Consider the following 16,109-nt stretch of genomic DNA (forward strand, 5'->3'; position numbering starts at 1 on the left):
GGATGAAATTTATTTATCTAACACTTCATTGTAGTGGAGAAGTGAGTTCCTCTGACAGATAGCAAGCCAATAGGGAATATGACTTGCTCTGGCAGAGTTGGGTCAATATATTACAAAACCCACTAGATTCTTACTATAAATTGAGCAATGCCGATTAGGACATTCTAATAACCCAATCTTCCCAGTCTCTCACCCACGGTTACATATTCTCAGTAACAAGTACTTTTACTCATACAAAAACCATTGAGGAGCAGCTAGAACTAAACCAATCTTCAAAGACTTTAAGAAACTACTGAGAGAGGAGCGCCATTGTCTCCAGTGTCATTCAAACAGGGGCAAAAGTAAGGGAAAATTCTCTCGGCAAACTTCTCTGTGAAAGTGTAGAGATGAGACAAGTCAGCAGCATTGTAAAAGGATACTTGGCCTACCTCGTAGTCAAGGTAAATGCCAATCCGGCTGGGTTTTCTCCCCAGAGTCAGTGGGGTGACTGCCGGGGAGGTTAGAGCAGAGTATTGCCCCCCACTGCTCAGGGATAGTGCCAGGTATCCATTCTCTGGCTTCAAAGCGATGTCTCCCCTCCTGTTGACGGATTCTCTGGCCACTCCCAGGTCCCATTTGGACTTGCCGCTCACCTCCACCTCCCAGTAGTGCACCCCCGTCGTGAAGCCCTGAGTGGCCAGGACGGAGACACACATGTCGAACCTGGCCAGGCTGTCTGGGAGCTGCTGCTTGGTATCGATGGCTCTCACACTGGCCAGGTCCTTAGAGAGCAGCAACCAGGGGTTGGCTGTTTGAGCATCCAGGGTCAGGGCGGCTGGAACTGTGGGTCAAAGTGCACAGGTTACTCCTACTTTGAAGAAACCAATTAACCAGTAAAAGGAAATCAAATAAACTGAGGCACAAATTAGAGTGACAGCCCCTTAATGGGTTACTACCTGAAACAAAAGGAACTTAAAAACAAACAAAATGTACTTTAAAAGGCACCTCAGTGGACAGTAGACACATGCTCCCTCTCCAGGGACACACAACCGCAAATGTAGCCTCATTGGAGGGGGCAGGTGGGGGTGGGCAGACAAACAGTCAGATAATCCCCCCCCTCGGTCACCTGCTGTCTGGATCTGTTGATTGTTTAGGCTGCAGAGCAGGTTCCATGAGGGAGTTCCTCATCCTTCCTCCACCCTCATGCTCCATGGGAGACTGGAGCTCTCATTCATCACTGGATAATTAGGCAGTGGGAGGAAACAGCCAATTCGTGGAGAGGACCTTGTTTAATTTAGTTGTGACTGGGTGGAGATGAGAAATGAGGGGGGCAATTTTAAAAAAAAGATTCACATTTTAAGAGATTTCATTTAATAAAGGTTGCTCCAAAAATAAGCAAACGTTTAAGGGGCGGCAGGTGGCTAGCATTGCTGTTACCATCCTAAAATTCCAGATTTTCATGAGCTAATCAGAATCAAATGTCCATCCACCTCACAAACCCCACTGCGGGTGACGACAACTTCTGTATTGTCCTGATCAACTCTGCAAGTTGATTCTGCAGACAAAAACTGGTGGGAAAAATACACAACTCTAAGCGTGTGTGTCAGATCACCCTGTTGACCTGGATACAGGACCACTCTGAGGCAATGCTATTCACTTACCTGGCTGGATGATGGCCTTCATTTCCCTCCAGAGTTTGTACTGTAAAGGACCTCTGTACGCCCCCAGACATATATTCCCAGGTAGAGCAGTGGGTGCTTCTTCAGAGAACCTGCCAGTAACATTATCGGTTAGGAAATACATGACGAGAAAGGAAACTTGGAGTAGAAGCAAGCAATAGCCTCCCCTCAATGCGCTCTGCCATCCCAAAGAATCCCTACATTGCAGAAGGAGACTGTTTGGCCCATCAAGTCTGCATCGACAGCAATCCCACCCAGACCCTATCCCTGTAAGCCCATGTATTTACCCTGCTAATCCCATTAGCTGTGGCATAGTACATTAGACGTTAATTTACCATGGTCAATCAACCTAACCCACACATCTTTGGACTGTGGGAGGAAACTGGAGTACCCGGGGGAAACCCATGCAGATACAGAAAGAACATGCAAACTCCACACACAGTGACCCGAGGCTAGAATTGAACCCACGTCCCTGGCGCTGCGAGGCAGTAGGGCTAACCACTGCCATCATGATGGATCCTCTATTCAATCCCAACACCCTCATCCCTAAACTTGCTTTCATCCAGATTTTAAAAATCACCATCTCAGCCTTGAACATACTCAAGTAACTGAACATCCACTGCATTGTGGGGGAATTCCAAAGGCTCTCCATGGTCTGTGTGGCCAATCGAAATTATACCTAACCCACTCCTTCCAGAAATTATGCCTAGTGAACTTTGTGAAAGACAAACAAATCCTTTGGTATGGAGAAAAGAAAACTACATAGCCCTGTGGTCTCAACCAGAACCCTGCATTACAGCAAGATTTTGCAAAGGGAAAATTTTATATTAGCACTACAGGATGTAGTGGAGAGTACAACAGTGTGAAATAGTCAGTGTCGACAACACATACCTGTCCTTCAAAGAAGTGATCTCCTTGGAGAGAGAGAGAGAGGAGAGAAATAATATTAGCCTCGTTGTTGCAGCTTGTTGGAACATCAGAGCACATTAAGAACAAAGAGCATTACAGCACAGGAACAGGCCCTTCGGCCCTCCAAGCCTGCACCGACCATGCTGCCCGACTGAACTAAAACCCCCTACCCTTCTGGGGACCATATCCCTCTATTCCCATCCTATTCATGTATTTGTCAAGATGTATTTGTTAAAGTTACTTAAACTGGGCGAAATCAAAACCCAATTTGGGGCAGCAGACTCGCCTCAATCCACGTTCAACGTACCTTTGTCAAACAGCTTACTGTACTGGGTTTGGCATGAAAGTTATCAAAGCAAGAATTGATGATATGATCTCAGCAGTGAAGAGATCTGAATACCTAAATGATTCACTAAAACTATGTTGCACCCCCCCCCCCCCCCATCCCGTCCCTTTATGCAAAATATGTTGAAGATCCTTTACTTTTACTGGGATCAACCCATGCTATGCCACAGCTGATTCTCGTTGTTGAATTTCACACCAGAGGTGGAAAGGACTCAGACCTCTTGGGAGGTGTAATCAGCAGAGGATGGAGGGAAATCCAATAGGAACCTGCTCCTGACATGTCTGGAACACAACCTGGTCTCTGACAGGACAAGGCGCTGGTTCAAACAAGTACAAATTGTTCTTTGCTCCTACCACAGGCATCTGCTCAGCCATGTCAATCATAAACCATTATGAAGTGCTTCGAAAGGTTAGGCACTAATCAATTCCAGCCTCCCGGGCTGCCTGGATCTACTAGAGTTTGCCTACTGCCACAACAGGACCACAGCAGTTGCCATCTCCCTGGACCACCTGGATAATAAATAGGAGTCGAACATAGGTGTCTTGACTACAGCTCAACCTTCAACATTATTCCTACAAAACGCATCTCCAAACTCTGTGGTTTGGGCCTCGGCTCCTTCCTCTGTGCCTGGATCCTGAACTTCCTAACACAGACCACAATCAGTAAGGATAGGTGACACCACCACCAGCATCCTCAACACTAGTGCCCCTCAAGGATGTGTTCTCAGCCCCCTACTATACTCCTTGTGGCCAAATTACCCTCCAACTCAGTTTTCAAGTTTGCTGACAACACCACCGTAGTGGGGTCGGATCTCAAACAATGATGAGACAGAGAATCTGGTGAACTGGTGCAACGACAATAATCTCTCCTTCAATGTCAACAAAACGAAGGAGATTGTCATCGACTTCAGGAAGTGTAGCGGAGAACATGCCCCTGGCTACATCAACGGGGACAAAGTAGAAATGGTCGAAAGCTTCAAGTTTTTAGGTGTCCAGATCAGCAACAATTTGTCCTGGTCCCCCACTGCCAACACTAGTTAAGAAAGCCCACCAACGCATCTACTTTCTCAGAAGACTAAGGAAATTTGGCATGTCAGATACAACTCTCACCAACTTTTACAGATGCACCGCAGAAAGCATTCTTTCTGGTTCTATCACAGTTGTATGGCTCCTGTTCCACCCAAGACCGCAAGGAACTACAAAAGGTTGTTGCCTAATCCATCATGCAAACCAGCCTCCCATCCATTGACTCCGTCTACACTTCCCACTACTTCAGAAAAGCAGCCAGCATAATTAAGGATCCCACGCACCCCGGACATTCTCTCTTCCACCTTCTCCTATTGGGAAAAAGATACAAAAGTCTTGAGGTCACATACCAACTGACAAGAACAGCTTCTTATCTGCTGCCAGACTTCTGAATGGACCTACCTCACATTAAGTTGATCTTTCTCTACACCCTCACGATGATTGCAACACTACATTCTGCACTCTCATTTTCTTCTCTATGAATGGTATGCTTTGTCTGTATAGCGCGCAAGAAACAATACTTTTCACTGTCTATTAATACATGTGACAAGAATAAAGCAAATCAAATATCATCTGAATGAGGGACCACAAGGGAATGTGGGCATTTGCATCACCCAAGCTATGACTGGAGCAGCCAACTGCTGGATAGTCCACCACCTAATTTGCTCTGTGATCAAATCAAGTAATCAGACAGGCCTAATGGAACAAGACCTTGTTCCAGTGAAAAAGGTGGTCTGTGACAACTGGAGATGAGGCTCTGCTGTATGGGCCGAGGACACAAAAAAAAAAAACATGTACCTCACTGTTTCTTTCAAAAGGTCCTCTGTCCCTGGGATTCATAAGTGGTGGCCTCATGAGGCTGACACTGGCCTCTCACTATAAAATGGTCCACTGCTCCTCTTTGCTCTCGGTGCTGGCAACTACCTCCAGCTCCTCTTTTCACCCACAAACAATGTCAGCCTGTTGTGTTTGCAACACCAGGAAATACCAAAATATGTTTAGTAAGCAACTTAATACAGGACAAGGGGAAAAATACATCAGCGCTCAGGGTTAATGATGAATTTACCCTGCAGTTAATAGTACGAATATTTTAAAATGTATTACAAATAAGGTCCCGCACAATAGATTAGTCTAGCAAAATTAAACAGGACAGTGGTTGCATGGATAGGAAATTGGTCAAATGTATAAGAAGAGGGTAGCAGCGAAGGGAAAAGAGGGCAGGGAGGGTAGTGGCATTTTTCAGTCAGGAAAGAGTTGATCGTGTCCACTAGCCGTCTCTTTTCAGAACATTAGTGTTGGAAATATATTCCACAATTTTACCAATGACCTGGGCAGGGATTGGAGGTTTGAGTAACAGGGTGCAATGGCCTGATACCAACATTGGTGAAATTTACCACAGAAACAGAAGTGCAAAACCCTGAATTTTATGGGCAATTTTATGGGCTGACAAGAAACATCTGCACCACACAAGTGCCAGGCAATGACGATCTCCAATGAGAGAATCTAACCATTGCCCCTTTTAACAGTACATGGCATTACCATTGCCAAATCCCCCACTATCAACATCCTAGGGGTTGCTAATGACCAAGCATGAATTGGACTAGTCTTATAAATACTGTGGCTGCAAGGGAAGGTCAGAGGCTCGAAATCCTGGAGTGAGCAACTCACCTCCCAAATTGTCCAAGGCCTGTCCATCATCTACAAGGCCCAAGTCAGGAGGGAGATGGAATACTGTCCACTTGCCTGGATAAACGCAGCTCCAACAAAATTAATAAGCACAACACCACTCCGGGCAAAGCACTCAATCTTGAAACAGTAAGAAATCTCATAACACCAGGTCAAAGTCCAACAGGTTTATTTGGAATCACCAGCTTTCCGAGCACTGCTCCTTGAAGGAGCAGTGTTCCAAAAGCTCACGATTCCAAACAAACCTGTTGGACTTTGGCCTGGTGTTGAGAGACTTCTTGCTGTGCCCACCCCAGTCCAACGCCTGATCTCCACATCAATCTAGAAATATTTACACTTTCCACCACCTATGCACAGTGATAGCAGTGTGTACCATCTACAAGATGCACTGTAGCAACTCACCAAGGTGCCTGAAACAAGAGCAGTAGATACCTGGGAACACCACCACCTGTATGTTCCCCTCCAAGTCTCTCACCATTCTGACCTGGAAATATATCACTGTTCCTTCACGGTCGGTGGGTCAAAATCCTGGGACTCCCTCCCCAACAGCACTGTGGGTGTACCTACCGACATCTTAGGGACCGCAGTAGTTCAAGAAGGCAGCTCACCAATACACTTACTGGTACACAGAGACAGCAGTGTGTGCGCCATACCATCTATAAGATCATAGAATCCCGACAGTGCAGGAGGCCGCCATTTGGCCCAAAGAGTCTGTACCAGCAACAATCCCACCCAGGTCCTATTCCCGTAATCCCACATATTTACCTTGCTCATCCCCAGACACTCGGGTCAATTTAGCACAGCCAATCAACCGAACCGGCACATCTTTGGATTGTGGGAGAAAATCGGAGCACCCAGAGGAAACCCCCACAGACATGGAGAGACGTGCAAACTCCCCACAGTCAGTGACCCGAGGCCGGAATTGAACCTGGGACCCTGGTGCTGTGAGGCAGCAGTGCTAACCACTGTGCCGATGCACTGCAGCAGCTCACTCAACAGAAATGAGGGATGGGCAATAAATGCTGGCCTAGTCAGTGATGTTCACATCGCGTAATAATTGAGTGCGAGTGCGTGGTCAAGGTTACCCTCAAGCTCCTTAGAAATCTAGAAGGCAAGTAACAGACATTCACTATTCACATGGCTGAGAGACACTGCTACGGGACCGATTTCCAGAAGAGTTAAAGTAGTGCTTACCTTGAGAGAGGTCAGGTCACCTTGCTGCAGTTTGGCCTCTACGTTGGTGATGTTCAGCTCTGTGGAGAAGAGCATTCCACGGAGTTGTGTCAGGTTTTGATCCATTCCTGCCAAGTTACTTTCCACCTCAGCTTCCAGCTTTGCGATCAGCAGTTGTTCTTGCTCATTGACGAACTGATGCAGGTCAGCAAACTGCTGAGCAATGTGGCAAATCAATCCACAGCCCACTTGCTTAAAAAAAAAAGAGGTTAAAATATACACATGGACTTCAGATTGCAGCTGGATTGATAGTGAGATAAATTGCTTCCAGTCAAGGCAGGCAATTAAAAACAAATCTAGAAATCCTTCAACATTCTCCATGGCAAAACATTGTCTCAATGCTAATCGAAGCTGTGAAGCACTGCTGCTTCACAGCTCCAGGGACCTGGGTTCGATTCCCGGCTTGGGTCACAGTCTGTGTGGAGTTTGCACATTCTCCTCGTGTCTGCGTGGGTTTCCTCCGGGTGCTCCGGTTTCCTCCCACAGTCCAAAGATGTGCGGGTTAGGTTGATTGGCCAAGCTAAAAATTGCCCTTAGTGTCCTGAGATGCGTAGGTTAGAGGGATTAGTGGGTAAATATGTAGGGATATGGGGGTAGGGCCTGGGTGGGATTGTGGTCGGTGCAGACTCAATGGGCCGAATGGCCTCTTTCTGTACTGTTGGGATTCCATCATTCCTTCTAGAAGTGAGGTCCATTGTTAATTGGATGCACCCTTGTGGTGAGCTCCATTCTAGCTGGTTTGAGTACTAATGGAGGGCTATATCAGAGGGGCACCAGCTCAATGGATGATCCCCCTCCCCCCTTGAGGTCAAGGGTATAAAGTCCATTTTAGCTGGAGATAGGCAGCACAGTGGCAAGCACTGCTGCCTCACTGCGCCAAGGACCTGTGTTTGATTCCTGGTTTGGGTCACTGTGTGGAGTTTGCACATTCTCCCAGTGTCTGCGTGGGTTTCCTCAGGGTGCTCCAGTTTCCTCCCACAGTCCAAAAATGTGCATGTTACATGGACTGGCCATGCTAAATTGCCCCGTAGTGCCGGCAGTCTAGCTAGGGTAAATGCATGGGGTTATGGGGGATAGGGCCGGGATGGGATTTGGTCAGTGTCGACTCGATGGGCCAAATGGCCTCCTTCTGCACTGTAGACTCTTATGATTCTATGATGATAATAATCAGAGGGGCACCATTGAGGGAATGCTGCACATAGTTGCTTAGCTAAGATTTTAAACTAAGGCCCTGATGCCTCCCAGACTGGAGGTCATAGGTTTCAAAGGCCTACTCCAGCTTATGTCAGTCCTGTGGTAGGGCCAAATTGTCAGAAGGAATGTTGCATAGTCTTTTGGCCAGGATATTAAGCCAAGGCCCTGTGTGTTCTCTTCGGTTAAAGATCCAAAGTTGTACAGATGAAGTGGATTAGTGGTAAATGTGCACAGTTACAAGGATAGGACTGGGGGGGATGCCCGCCCAATGCCCCACCCCCCTCCACTTTCAACAACAGTATCAGAAACAAACTAATCATTTGTTTATTTATGTCACCACCACATACAGAGCTACCACATTTGAAGGCAAGCTTGCATGTGTGGTACGCTTCTTACAACCTTAAGACACCCCAAAATACCAAGTGTTGTCACAGTTGCCATTAGCTAGGCGACAGGAAGCAACTGCAAGCCTTGGGGTGGGCAAGGTCGGTCAGGCCAACTTACTTTAATTTGTGCAATCTCACACTCTTGTTTTTGCAGGGCATCTTTCAAAGAGGCCACCTTCTGGTTTTGGGAGTTCAATAACGCAACTCCTTGATTCTGCAGGAGAGACAGGGAGGGAGTGTAAATGAGCTGGACACAAGACCGATTTATGGAAAGCCACCAAGCAGAGGAGAAGCCAAAACTCCACACTATTTTTTTTAAAGAGATGCAACATACAAAGCATTGTATTGCTCCAGCTCGGACTAAGACCACAATAAACTATAAACCGTTGTGAACGTAGCCCAGTTTATCCTGCAAAGCAGCCTCACATCCATCAACCCTGCCTACAATTGCCACTGCATCAGAAAAGCAGCCAGCATAATCAAAGACCCCACTCACCCCGGACAGAGATCACATACCAACTGATTCAAGAACAACTTCTTCCCTGCTGCCATCAGACTTTTGAATGGACAGACCTTGCATTAAGCTGATCTTTCTCTACACCCTTGCCATGACTATAGCATTACATACTGCACACTCTCCTTTCCATCTCCTCAAAGTGCTCTATGAATGGTATGCTTTGTCTGCAAGCACAAGGAGCAATAGTTTTCACTGTATATCAATACATCTGACAATAATAAGTCAAATCTATGATAAATTCTACAGCGTGCAAGAAATTACAGTCCACTTGCACGTACTGATTGTAGATTAACTCTTTTTCAACTTCCCTTCTTTGAGAGAAGACCCCCATACCTTGCAGGCTGTGATGAATTCATTCCTCTTCCTAAATTTGTGTTTCTGGTGAAGCTTCGAGTCCCTGCACACCAAGCAGATGAACATCCCGTCTGTCTCACAGACAAGGCTCAGTTTCTCTTGGTGTTCCGAACACAGAGCTTGCTCCCCCTCCCCCTCTTCCTCCTTCCCTTCCTGCGGGTCGGTCAGCTTGCGAATCTTGTCCACCATGTTCCTCAGCACCCGGTTGGACTGCAGGGTCAGTTCTGCGGCATGTTCGCCACACTGGGGGCAACAGAGTGTGCCACCCTGGTCCTTCCTGTAGTACACAATACAAGAACGGCAGAAATTCCGGTCACAGTCCACAAGGACAGGGTCAACAAATAAGCCAAGACAGAGGGGACAGATGAGGGATTCTCCATAGCTTCCATTCTGTGCATTGGAAGCCATGAAATAGTCACATCCAAAACTAGACAGTTGGCAACAGTAACCTAATATCACTGCCCCTTTTTAAAACATTATGCACTTGCATAAATTAAGTGCATTCCTTCCACCTGAATGTGGTCTACTGCCTCGTTCCAACTAATTGAATTTAATTAATTACCTCCAATGCTGTATCTAATTGAGTTGAATTCATTTCCCCCCAACCTGGGAGGGGAGAGTCAAACATCAGACAGGTTACCTGGCAGGGGTGAAACCATGATCAGGCACTGGTCGAGGCTAGCCCATTGTACTGGGGGTGTGCTGACGCCTGGGATCATGGTTTGCCTAAGCTAGTGTTGAGTGAAGGAAAGGGGTAGCCAATGAGGTTAGCCAACTTGGCTGAGATGAAGCATCAGCTGAAGCCCGGAATAGGGTGCAATGCCTCATCCTGTCGGCTTGGATCTTGTTTGATCAAGCCCAAGATGGGTTTCAGTGACTTGTCTTATCAGCTTTGCCTGAGGGCAAAGTTCAAGAGGTGGAGAATCAGTGACTTTGAAAAACATAAGCAGCACAGATTAAAACGTGTACCTGAAAGGGATTTGGGAGTCTTAAAAGGTAAGGAGCATGGTAGATAAAGCTGATGAGCTGAGGGCACCGATAGACACGTGGCAGCATGGTATCATCGCGATCACAAAAACGTGAAGTAAGGTGGTGGAATAATGGCATTCCACATCCCAGGATATAGAGTTCTCAGGCAGGGTAGCGAGGGGGATAAAAAGGTGGGGATGTAGCTTGGTGGGGTGGGGGTGGCACGGTGGCTAACACTGCTGCCTCACAGCGCCAGAGACCCGGGTTCAATTCCAGCCTCTCCCCGTAACTGTGTAGGTTTCCTCTGAGTGCTCTGGTGTCCTCCCACACTCCAAAGATGAGCAGGTTAGGTTGATTGGCGATGCTATATTGATCCTTACTGCCAGGGGGGATTAGCAGGGTAAATACAGGGATTACGGGGATAGGGCCTTGGCCGGATTATTGTCGGTGCAAGCTTGATGGGCCAAATGGCCTCCTTCCGTGCTGTATGAATTCTCTGATTATTGGTTGAAGAATTAATCAGAGCTGCGTGAATGGATGATATACGGAATGAAGCACCAAATGAGGCCATTTGAGTTGAGCTCAGGAATAAATAAAGAGGATAGCTATACAGCTAGGACTGGACTATATAGGTTCCCAAGCCAGCATCTCACCCATTGACTCCGTCTACACTTCCCACTGCCTCAGAAAAGCAGACAGCAGAATGAAGGATGCTACCTAACCTGAACAGACTTTTTTCCACCTTCTTCCATCGGGAAAAAGGATATAAAAATCTGAGAACACGTACCAACCGACTCAAGAACAGCTTCTTCCCTGATGCCATCAGACTTTTGAAAGGACCTATTATATATTAAGCTGATCTTTCTCTACATCCTGTGACTGTAACACGATACTCTGCACTCTCCTTTTCGTTCTCCCATATGTACTCAATGAGTGGTATGTTTTATCTGTATAGCGTGCAAGAAACAATGATTTTCACTGCACACCAGGGAAGGAGAATTGAAAACTGGAGGGCACAGGTTTAAGGTGACAGGGGGAAGAGTTAAAAGGGACCTGAAGGGCAACTCCTTCACGCCGAAGATGGTGCTTGTATGGAATGAGCTGCCAGAGAAAGTGGTTGAGGCAGGTTCAATAGCAACATTTATAAAGCATTTGGGTAAGTACATGGATGGGAAAGGATGAAAGGGATATGGGCCAAATGTAGGAAATTGGGACTAGCTGGGGGGGCACCATGGTCGGCAGGGACTGGTTGGGCCGAAGGGCCTGTTTCCGTGCCGTATCGCTCTATGACTCTTTGTGACAATGATAAATCAAATATTGGAAGGGAGTTGAAGGGCAAATACATAGACAGAATTCTGAGTGTAGAAACAATAAGGTAGTAATGGTGGGGGCTTCAACTGCCCTCACTGCGTGGGTTTCCTCCGGGTGCTCCGGTTTCCGCCCACAGTCCAAAGATGTGCAGGTTAGGTTGAGTGAACATGCTAAAAATTGCCCTTCGTGTCCTGAGATGCGTAGGTTGGAGGGATTAGTGGGTAAATGTGTAGGGATATGGGGGTAGGGCCGGGGTGGGACTGTGGTCGGTGCAGACTCGATGGGCCGAATGGCCTCTTTCTGTACTGTAGGGTTTCTATGATAATGTCAACTGGAATACCAACACTGAAGGGTACAGAGAGTCCCTGACAGTAAAGCATTCCCTGAGCCTCCAACAATGAGGCCAACACCAGATCATCCCCTCATTGTACAAGAACACTGGAACACGCATGCGCGAAGACACTGATGATGTCATTGCCAGCCGGCCAGTGCAACTCTGCGCGTGCGTCGGAATATGCCCTAGCCGACAAAGCTCCCGATCAAGGCGGGGAGGGCAACGGCTTGTGATTATTCGACCGGCGCCATCTTTCATCCTGGCCGCGCAGCCGGCTCTTCCTGACATAGTGGCCAAGGGAACGGACTGCGCAGGCGTTGATGCCGGCGGCGTCGGCAAGCGCAGGCCAGCCTTCCTTCCGGTGACCTTTGTTCACTTCTGGCCCCGCCTCCCCCTGCCCACCCACTCACCCGGATTGAGGAGTCGCCTCACTTCCGGGTTTGAGGCCAAAGCAGAGAGTGGGGCCGAGGCGGCTGGAGCTGAGTCCTCTCGGGGAGGTGGGGGACTGGAGCCTGGATCAGAGAAATCAGTCCAGCCATCCCTCAAGGGGGAAACATTCACACAGACATGGGGGAGGTGAAGGGGTGAATTAATGGGGTTGAATCTATCCAAGTGCCCGCACAGGCTGGATGGGCCGAATGAACATCCCCCCACTGTGTCTCTGCCATCTGCTGATGGTGCCAGACTGAGGGAAGATCTTTCCAGTGGTGGTGGAGGGAGATCAGAACCAGGTCTGGCCCGAATGTCCCCTTTCTGTGGCTGTAAATGCAATGTGATGCCCACTATAGTTGAATATCTCTATGAAGGAGGTCCAGGGTTTGCCTGGAACTTTGACTCAGGTCCTTCTGCCTCTGGGGCGAGAGTTTGTGCCCGCCGCCCCCCCCCCCCCCCCCTCCACCGAGCTACTGTTACTGACGCTAATGGGCTGGACGTAAAGATGATGTTCTTCCTTGTGGGTTGCAATCACAACTAGAGGGCTGGGGGTGGCCGATATTGGGTAATCTCTAATAAGCCCAATTGGGAATTCGGGAGAAACTTCTTCACCCAGGGAGTGGTGAGAATGTGGAAGTCGTTACCACGGGGAGTGGGTGAGATGAATCATGTCAAAGCCTTTAAGGGGAGGTTGGATAGACAGAAGAGGGAGAAAGGAATAGAAGGATATATTGAAGAGGGGTCGGAGGTGGCTCGTGTGGGATGTAAGCCCCAGCACGGAGCTGTTGGGTTGAACGGCCTGTTGCTGTTGTAGACTCTGATTCTATTAAAAGAACCGCGATGATTTGCTTTCTCCTCTGCCTTCCAGTGACTGACTCGAAACCCCCCGGGTAGCTCAGTCTTGCCTGGACAGCCTCTTCACAATCCCTGCCATGAAGGAGAGAGAGATGCCGGGCGTAGGCAGCAAGCGCCCCATGGCGGAGGCTCATTCTGCGGCGCCACCTGAAAAGTCGGCCAACCTGGAGGAGCCTGCCGGGAGCTCGGGAGCCAAAGTTGAGACCATCAAGTTGGGGAGTGACACCTCCACGGTAAGGAATGTTCTGTGCGCCATAAGGATTTGGTTAGGGAGGGGTTGTATTACTGGACGAGGAGCCTGGCGGCTCGGACGAGAGACACAGGTTCCGATCCCAATTCAATTCGTGAAATAAAAAAGATGGCCTCAGTCATAGCAAGAAACTGCTGGATTGCTGTAAAAACAAATCTGGTTCGCTAATGCATTTAAAGGAAAGAAATCTGCTGTCCTTAGCTGATCTGACCTACCTGTGACTCCTTGCACACAGCAATGTGGTTGACTCTTAACTGCCCCGCTGAAGTAGTCCAGGAAGCCACTCAGTGCTTCAAGACCATCTCCCCCAGAGCTGCAAATGCTGAACTTTCGGATGGGTACCATGCCCCACGAGTGATGGACAGCACGGTGGCACAGTGGTTAGCACTGCTGCCTCAGAGCGCCAAACACCTGGGTATAATTCCCAGCTTGGGTCACTGTCTGTGTGGAATCTGCGCGTTCTCCCCGTGTCTGCGTGGGTTTCCTCCGGGTGCTCCGGTTTCCTCCCACAGTCTGAAAGACGTGCTGTTTAGGTGCATTGTCCGTGCTAAATTCTCCCTTACTGTACCTGAACAGGCGCCAGAGTGTGGCGACTAGGGGATTTTCACATTAACTTCATTGCAGTGTTAATGTAAGCCTGCTTGTGACACAAATTTTTAAAAAATCAATAAAAGAAGTCAAACTGTACAATTAGTCCCGCTGCCCCCCCCCTGCTGTTTCCCCACAACCTGACATCTTTATCCTTCTGAAAGTTATTATTCATTCTACTTCCACTGCCCTTTAGGCAGTGCATTCCAGATCACAACTCGCTGTGTGAAAATCAAAACATTTTCCCTCTTCCTTCCCTTCAGTTCTTTTGTCAATTCTCTTCAGTCTGTGCCCTCTGGCTACTGATCAGTGCTGCCACTGGAATCAGTTTCCCCATATTTACTTCATCAGAACAACATCTGATAAAGAGCAGAAATGAACCCTGAGCTCATTCCCACAACGTATATGAGATCAGATGAACGCAACACCTAAGTTAACCCTAGTGTCAGGGTAATTATGAGGGGAAACGGGAATAGGACCTGGGTGGGGTTGTGGTCAGTGCAGACTCGATGGGCCGAATGGTCTCCTTCTGCACTGTAGGGATTCTATGATTCTAACACAAACTGGAGATTGAGGTGGATCTTTTGCGCTCTTTGAGTGTTCAGAGAGGGGCTTCAGTATCTCTCTGTGAAGCCCCAGAAGCTGCGGTCAGGACTAATCTAGTGGGCCCCACTTGACTCACCCCTTGTTCCGTTATCTCTCGATCAGGAGGAGCTTGACATCCGGACACTCCAGAGTAAAAACCGGAAGCTTGCTGAGGTGATAGATCAGCGGCAGAGCATCGAGGACGAGCTGAGGGAGCAAATCGAGAAGCTGGTGAAACGGCAGGCGACAGATGATGCCACCCTCCTCATCTTGAACCGCTACTGGTGCCAGGTACAGTGGGCACGGTGCAGTCAAACACTCACAGCACGGGGTTAGATACAGAGTAAAGCTCCCTCTACACTGTCCCCATCAAACACTCCCAGCACAGATACAGCACGGGGTTAGATACAGAGTAAAACTGCCTCTACACTGTCCCCATCAAACTCAGTAAGTGTTGTAACAACACCAGGTTAAAGTTCAACAGATTTATTTGGTAGCAAATACCATTAGCTTTCGGAGCGCTGCTCCTTCGCATTTCCACTCCATCTGACGAAGGAGCAGCGCTCCGAAAGCTAATGGTATTTGCTACCAAATATATCTGTTGGACTTTCACCTGGTGTTGTTAAAACTCTTACTGTGTTCACCCCAGTCCAACGCCGGCATCTCCACATCATCAAACACTCCCAGCACAGGTACAGCATGTGGTTAGATACAGAGTAAAGCTGCCTCTACATGGTCCCTATCAAACACTCCCAGGACAGGTACAGCACGGGGTTCGATACAGAGTAAAGCTGCCTCTACACTGTCCCCATCAAACACTCCCAGGACAGAAACAGCACGGGGTTAGATACAGAGTAAAGCTCCCTCAACACTGTCCCCATCAAACACTCCCAGGACAGGTACAGCACGGGGTTCGATACAGAGTGAAATTCCTTCCATTGCTCAGACTGAGCGTGAAGTGGATTGACGTTGGTGGGTGAAAGGTCAGATGGTGACTCCCAGTCTTGTTGTAAAAGTGGACCTTGCTCCCACAGTTTGATGAGAATGTGCGGATTATCCTGCAGCGTTGGGATCTGGAGCAGGAGCACGAGAGCCGGGATGCGCTGCCTGAGAAGAAGATGCTGGTTGTGTCTGACCCGGAGCCCGATTCCGACAGTAACCAGGAGCGGGAACGGCGGGAGGAGAGAGAGAAAGGTAACCATGGAGAGCTGTGTATCAAAACCGTCTGCAGAGGGGTGAGAGTGGCGAGGACCCCAGTCTTCATATATCTGTGCACAAGTTACAAAATCTCACTTAACCCCTGCCTCCTCTCTCTATATATGTCTCTCCCTGTCTCCCTCCCCTTTCCCCCCCCACCCCCTGCTCCCGGCCCCCATCGCCATCCCACTCTCCCTCCGCCTTGCCCCGCGCACTCACCCCCCTTGCCCGGGTGTTCCTCCCCCCCCTCGTCCTCCCCCCCTCGTCCTCCCCCCCCTCG

The 16,109-nt window shown here is 48.6% G+C and overlaps 2 protein-coding genes across 2 annotated transcripts in view; one reads left to right on the forward strand and one right to left on the reverse strand.

Annotated features, from left to right (window-relative positions):
- Positions 1–281: 281 nt before the first annotated feature.
- LOC144497847 (zinc-binding protein A33-like) lies at positions 282–9,716 on the reverse strand. Its single transcript, XM_078219288.1, has 6 exons — positions 9,288–9,716; positions 8,556–8,651; positions 6,819–7,049; positions 2,550–2,572; positions 1,641–1,750; positions 282–820 (listed from the first exon to the last, which is right to left on the reverse strand). Exons 1-6 carry the CDS (start codon positions 9,714–9,716, stop codon positions 282–284), a joined length of 1,428 nt encoding a protein of 475 aa, XP_078075414.1.
- Positions 9,717–12,368: 2,652 nt separating this feature from the next.
- LOC144497674 (uncharacterized) overlaps positions 12,369–16,109 on the forward strand; it is an 11,516-nt gene continuing 7,775 nt past the window's right edge. The window contains exons 1-4 of the mRNA XM_078219117.1: positions 12,369–12,653; positions 13,223–13,442; positions 14,756–14,923; positions 15,667–15,867. Of these exons, the coding sequence (XP_078075243.1) occupies positions 13,287–13,442; positions 14,756–14,923; positions 15,667–15,867 (525 nt within the window). The 5' untranslated portion in view covers positions 12,369–12,653; positions 13,223–13,286. The remainder of the gene's footprint in view (positions 12,654–13,222; positions 13,443–14,755; positions 14,924–15,666; positions 15,868–16,109) is intronic.

This window comes from Mustelus asterias, chromosome 8 (genome assembly GCF_964213995.1).
Source record: "Mustelus asterias chromosome 8, sMusAst1.hap1.1, whole genome shotgun sequence".
Classification (NCBI taxonomy): Eukaryota; Metazoa; Chordata; class Chondrichthyes; order Carcharhiniformes; family Triakidae; genus Mustelus; species Mustelus asterias.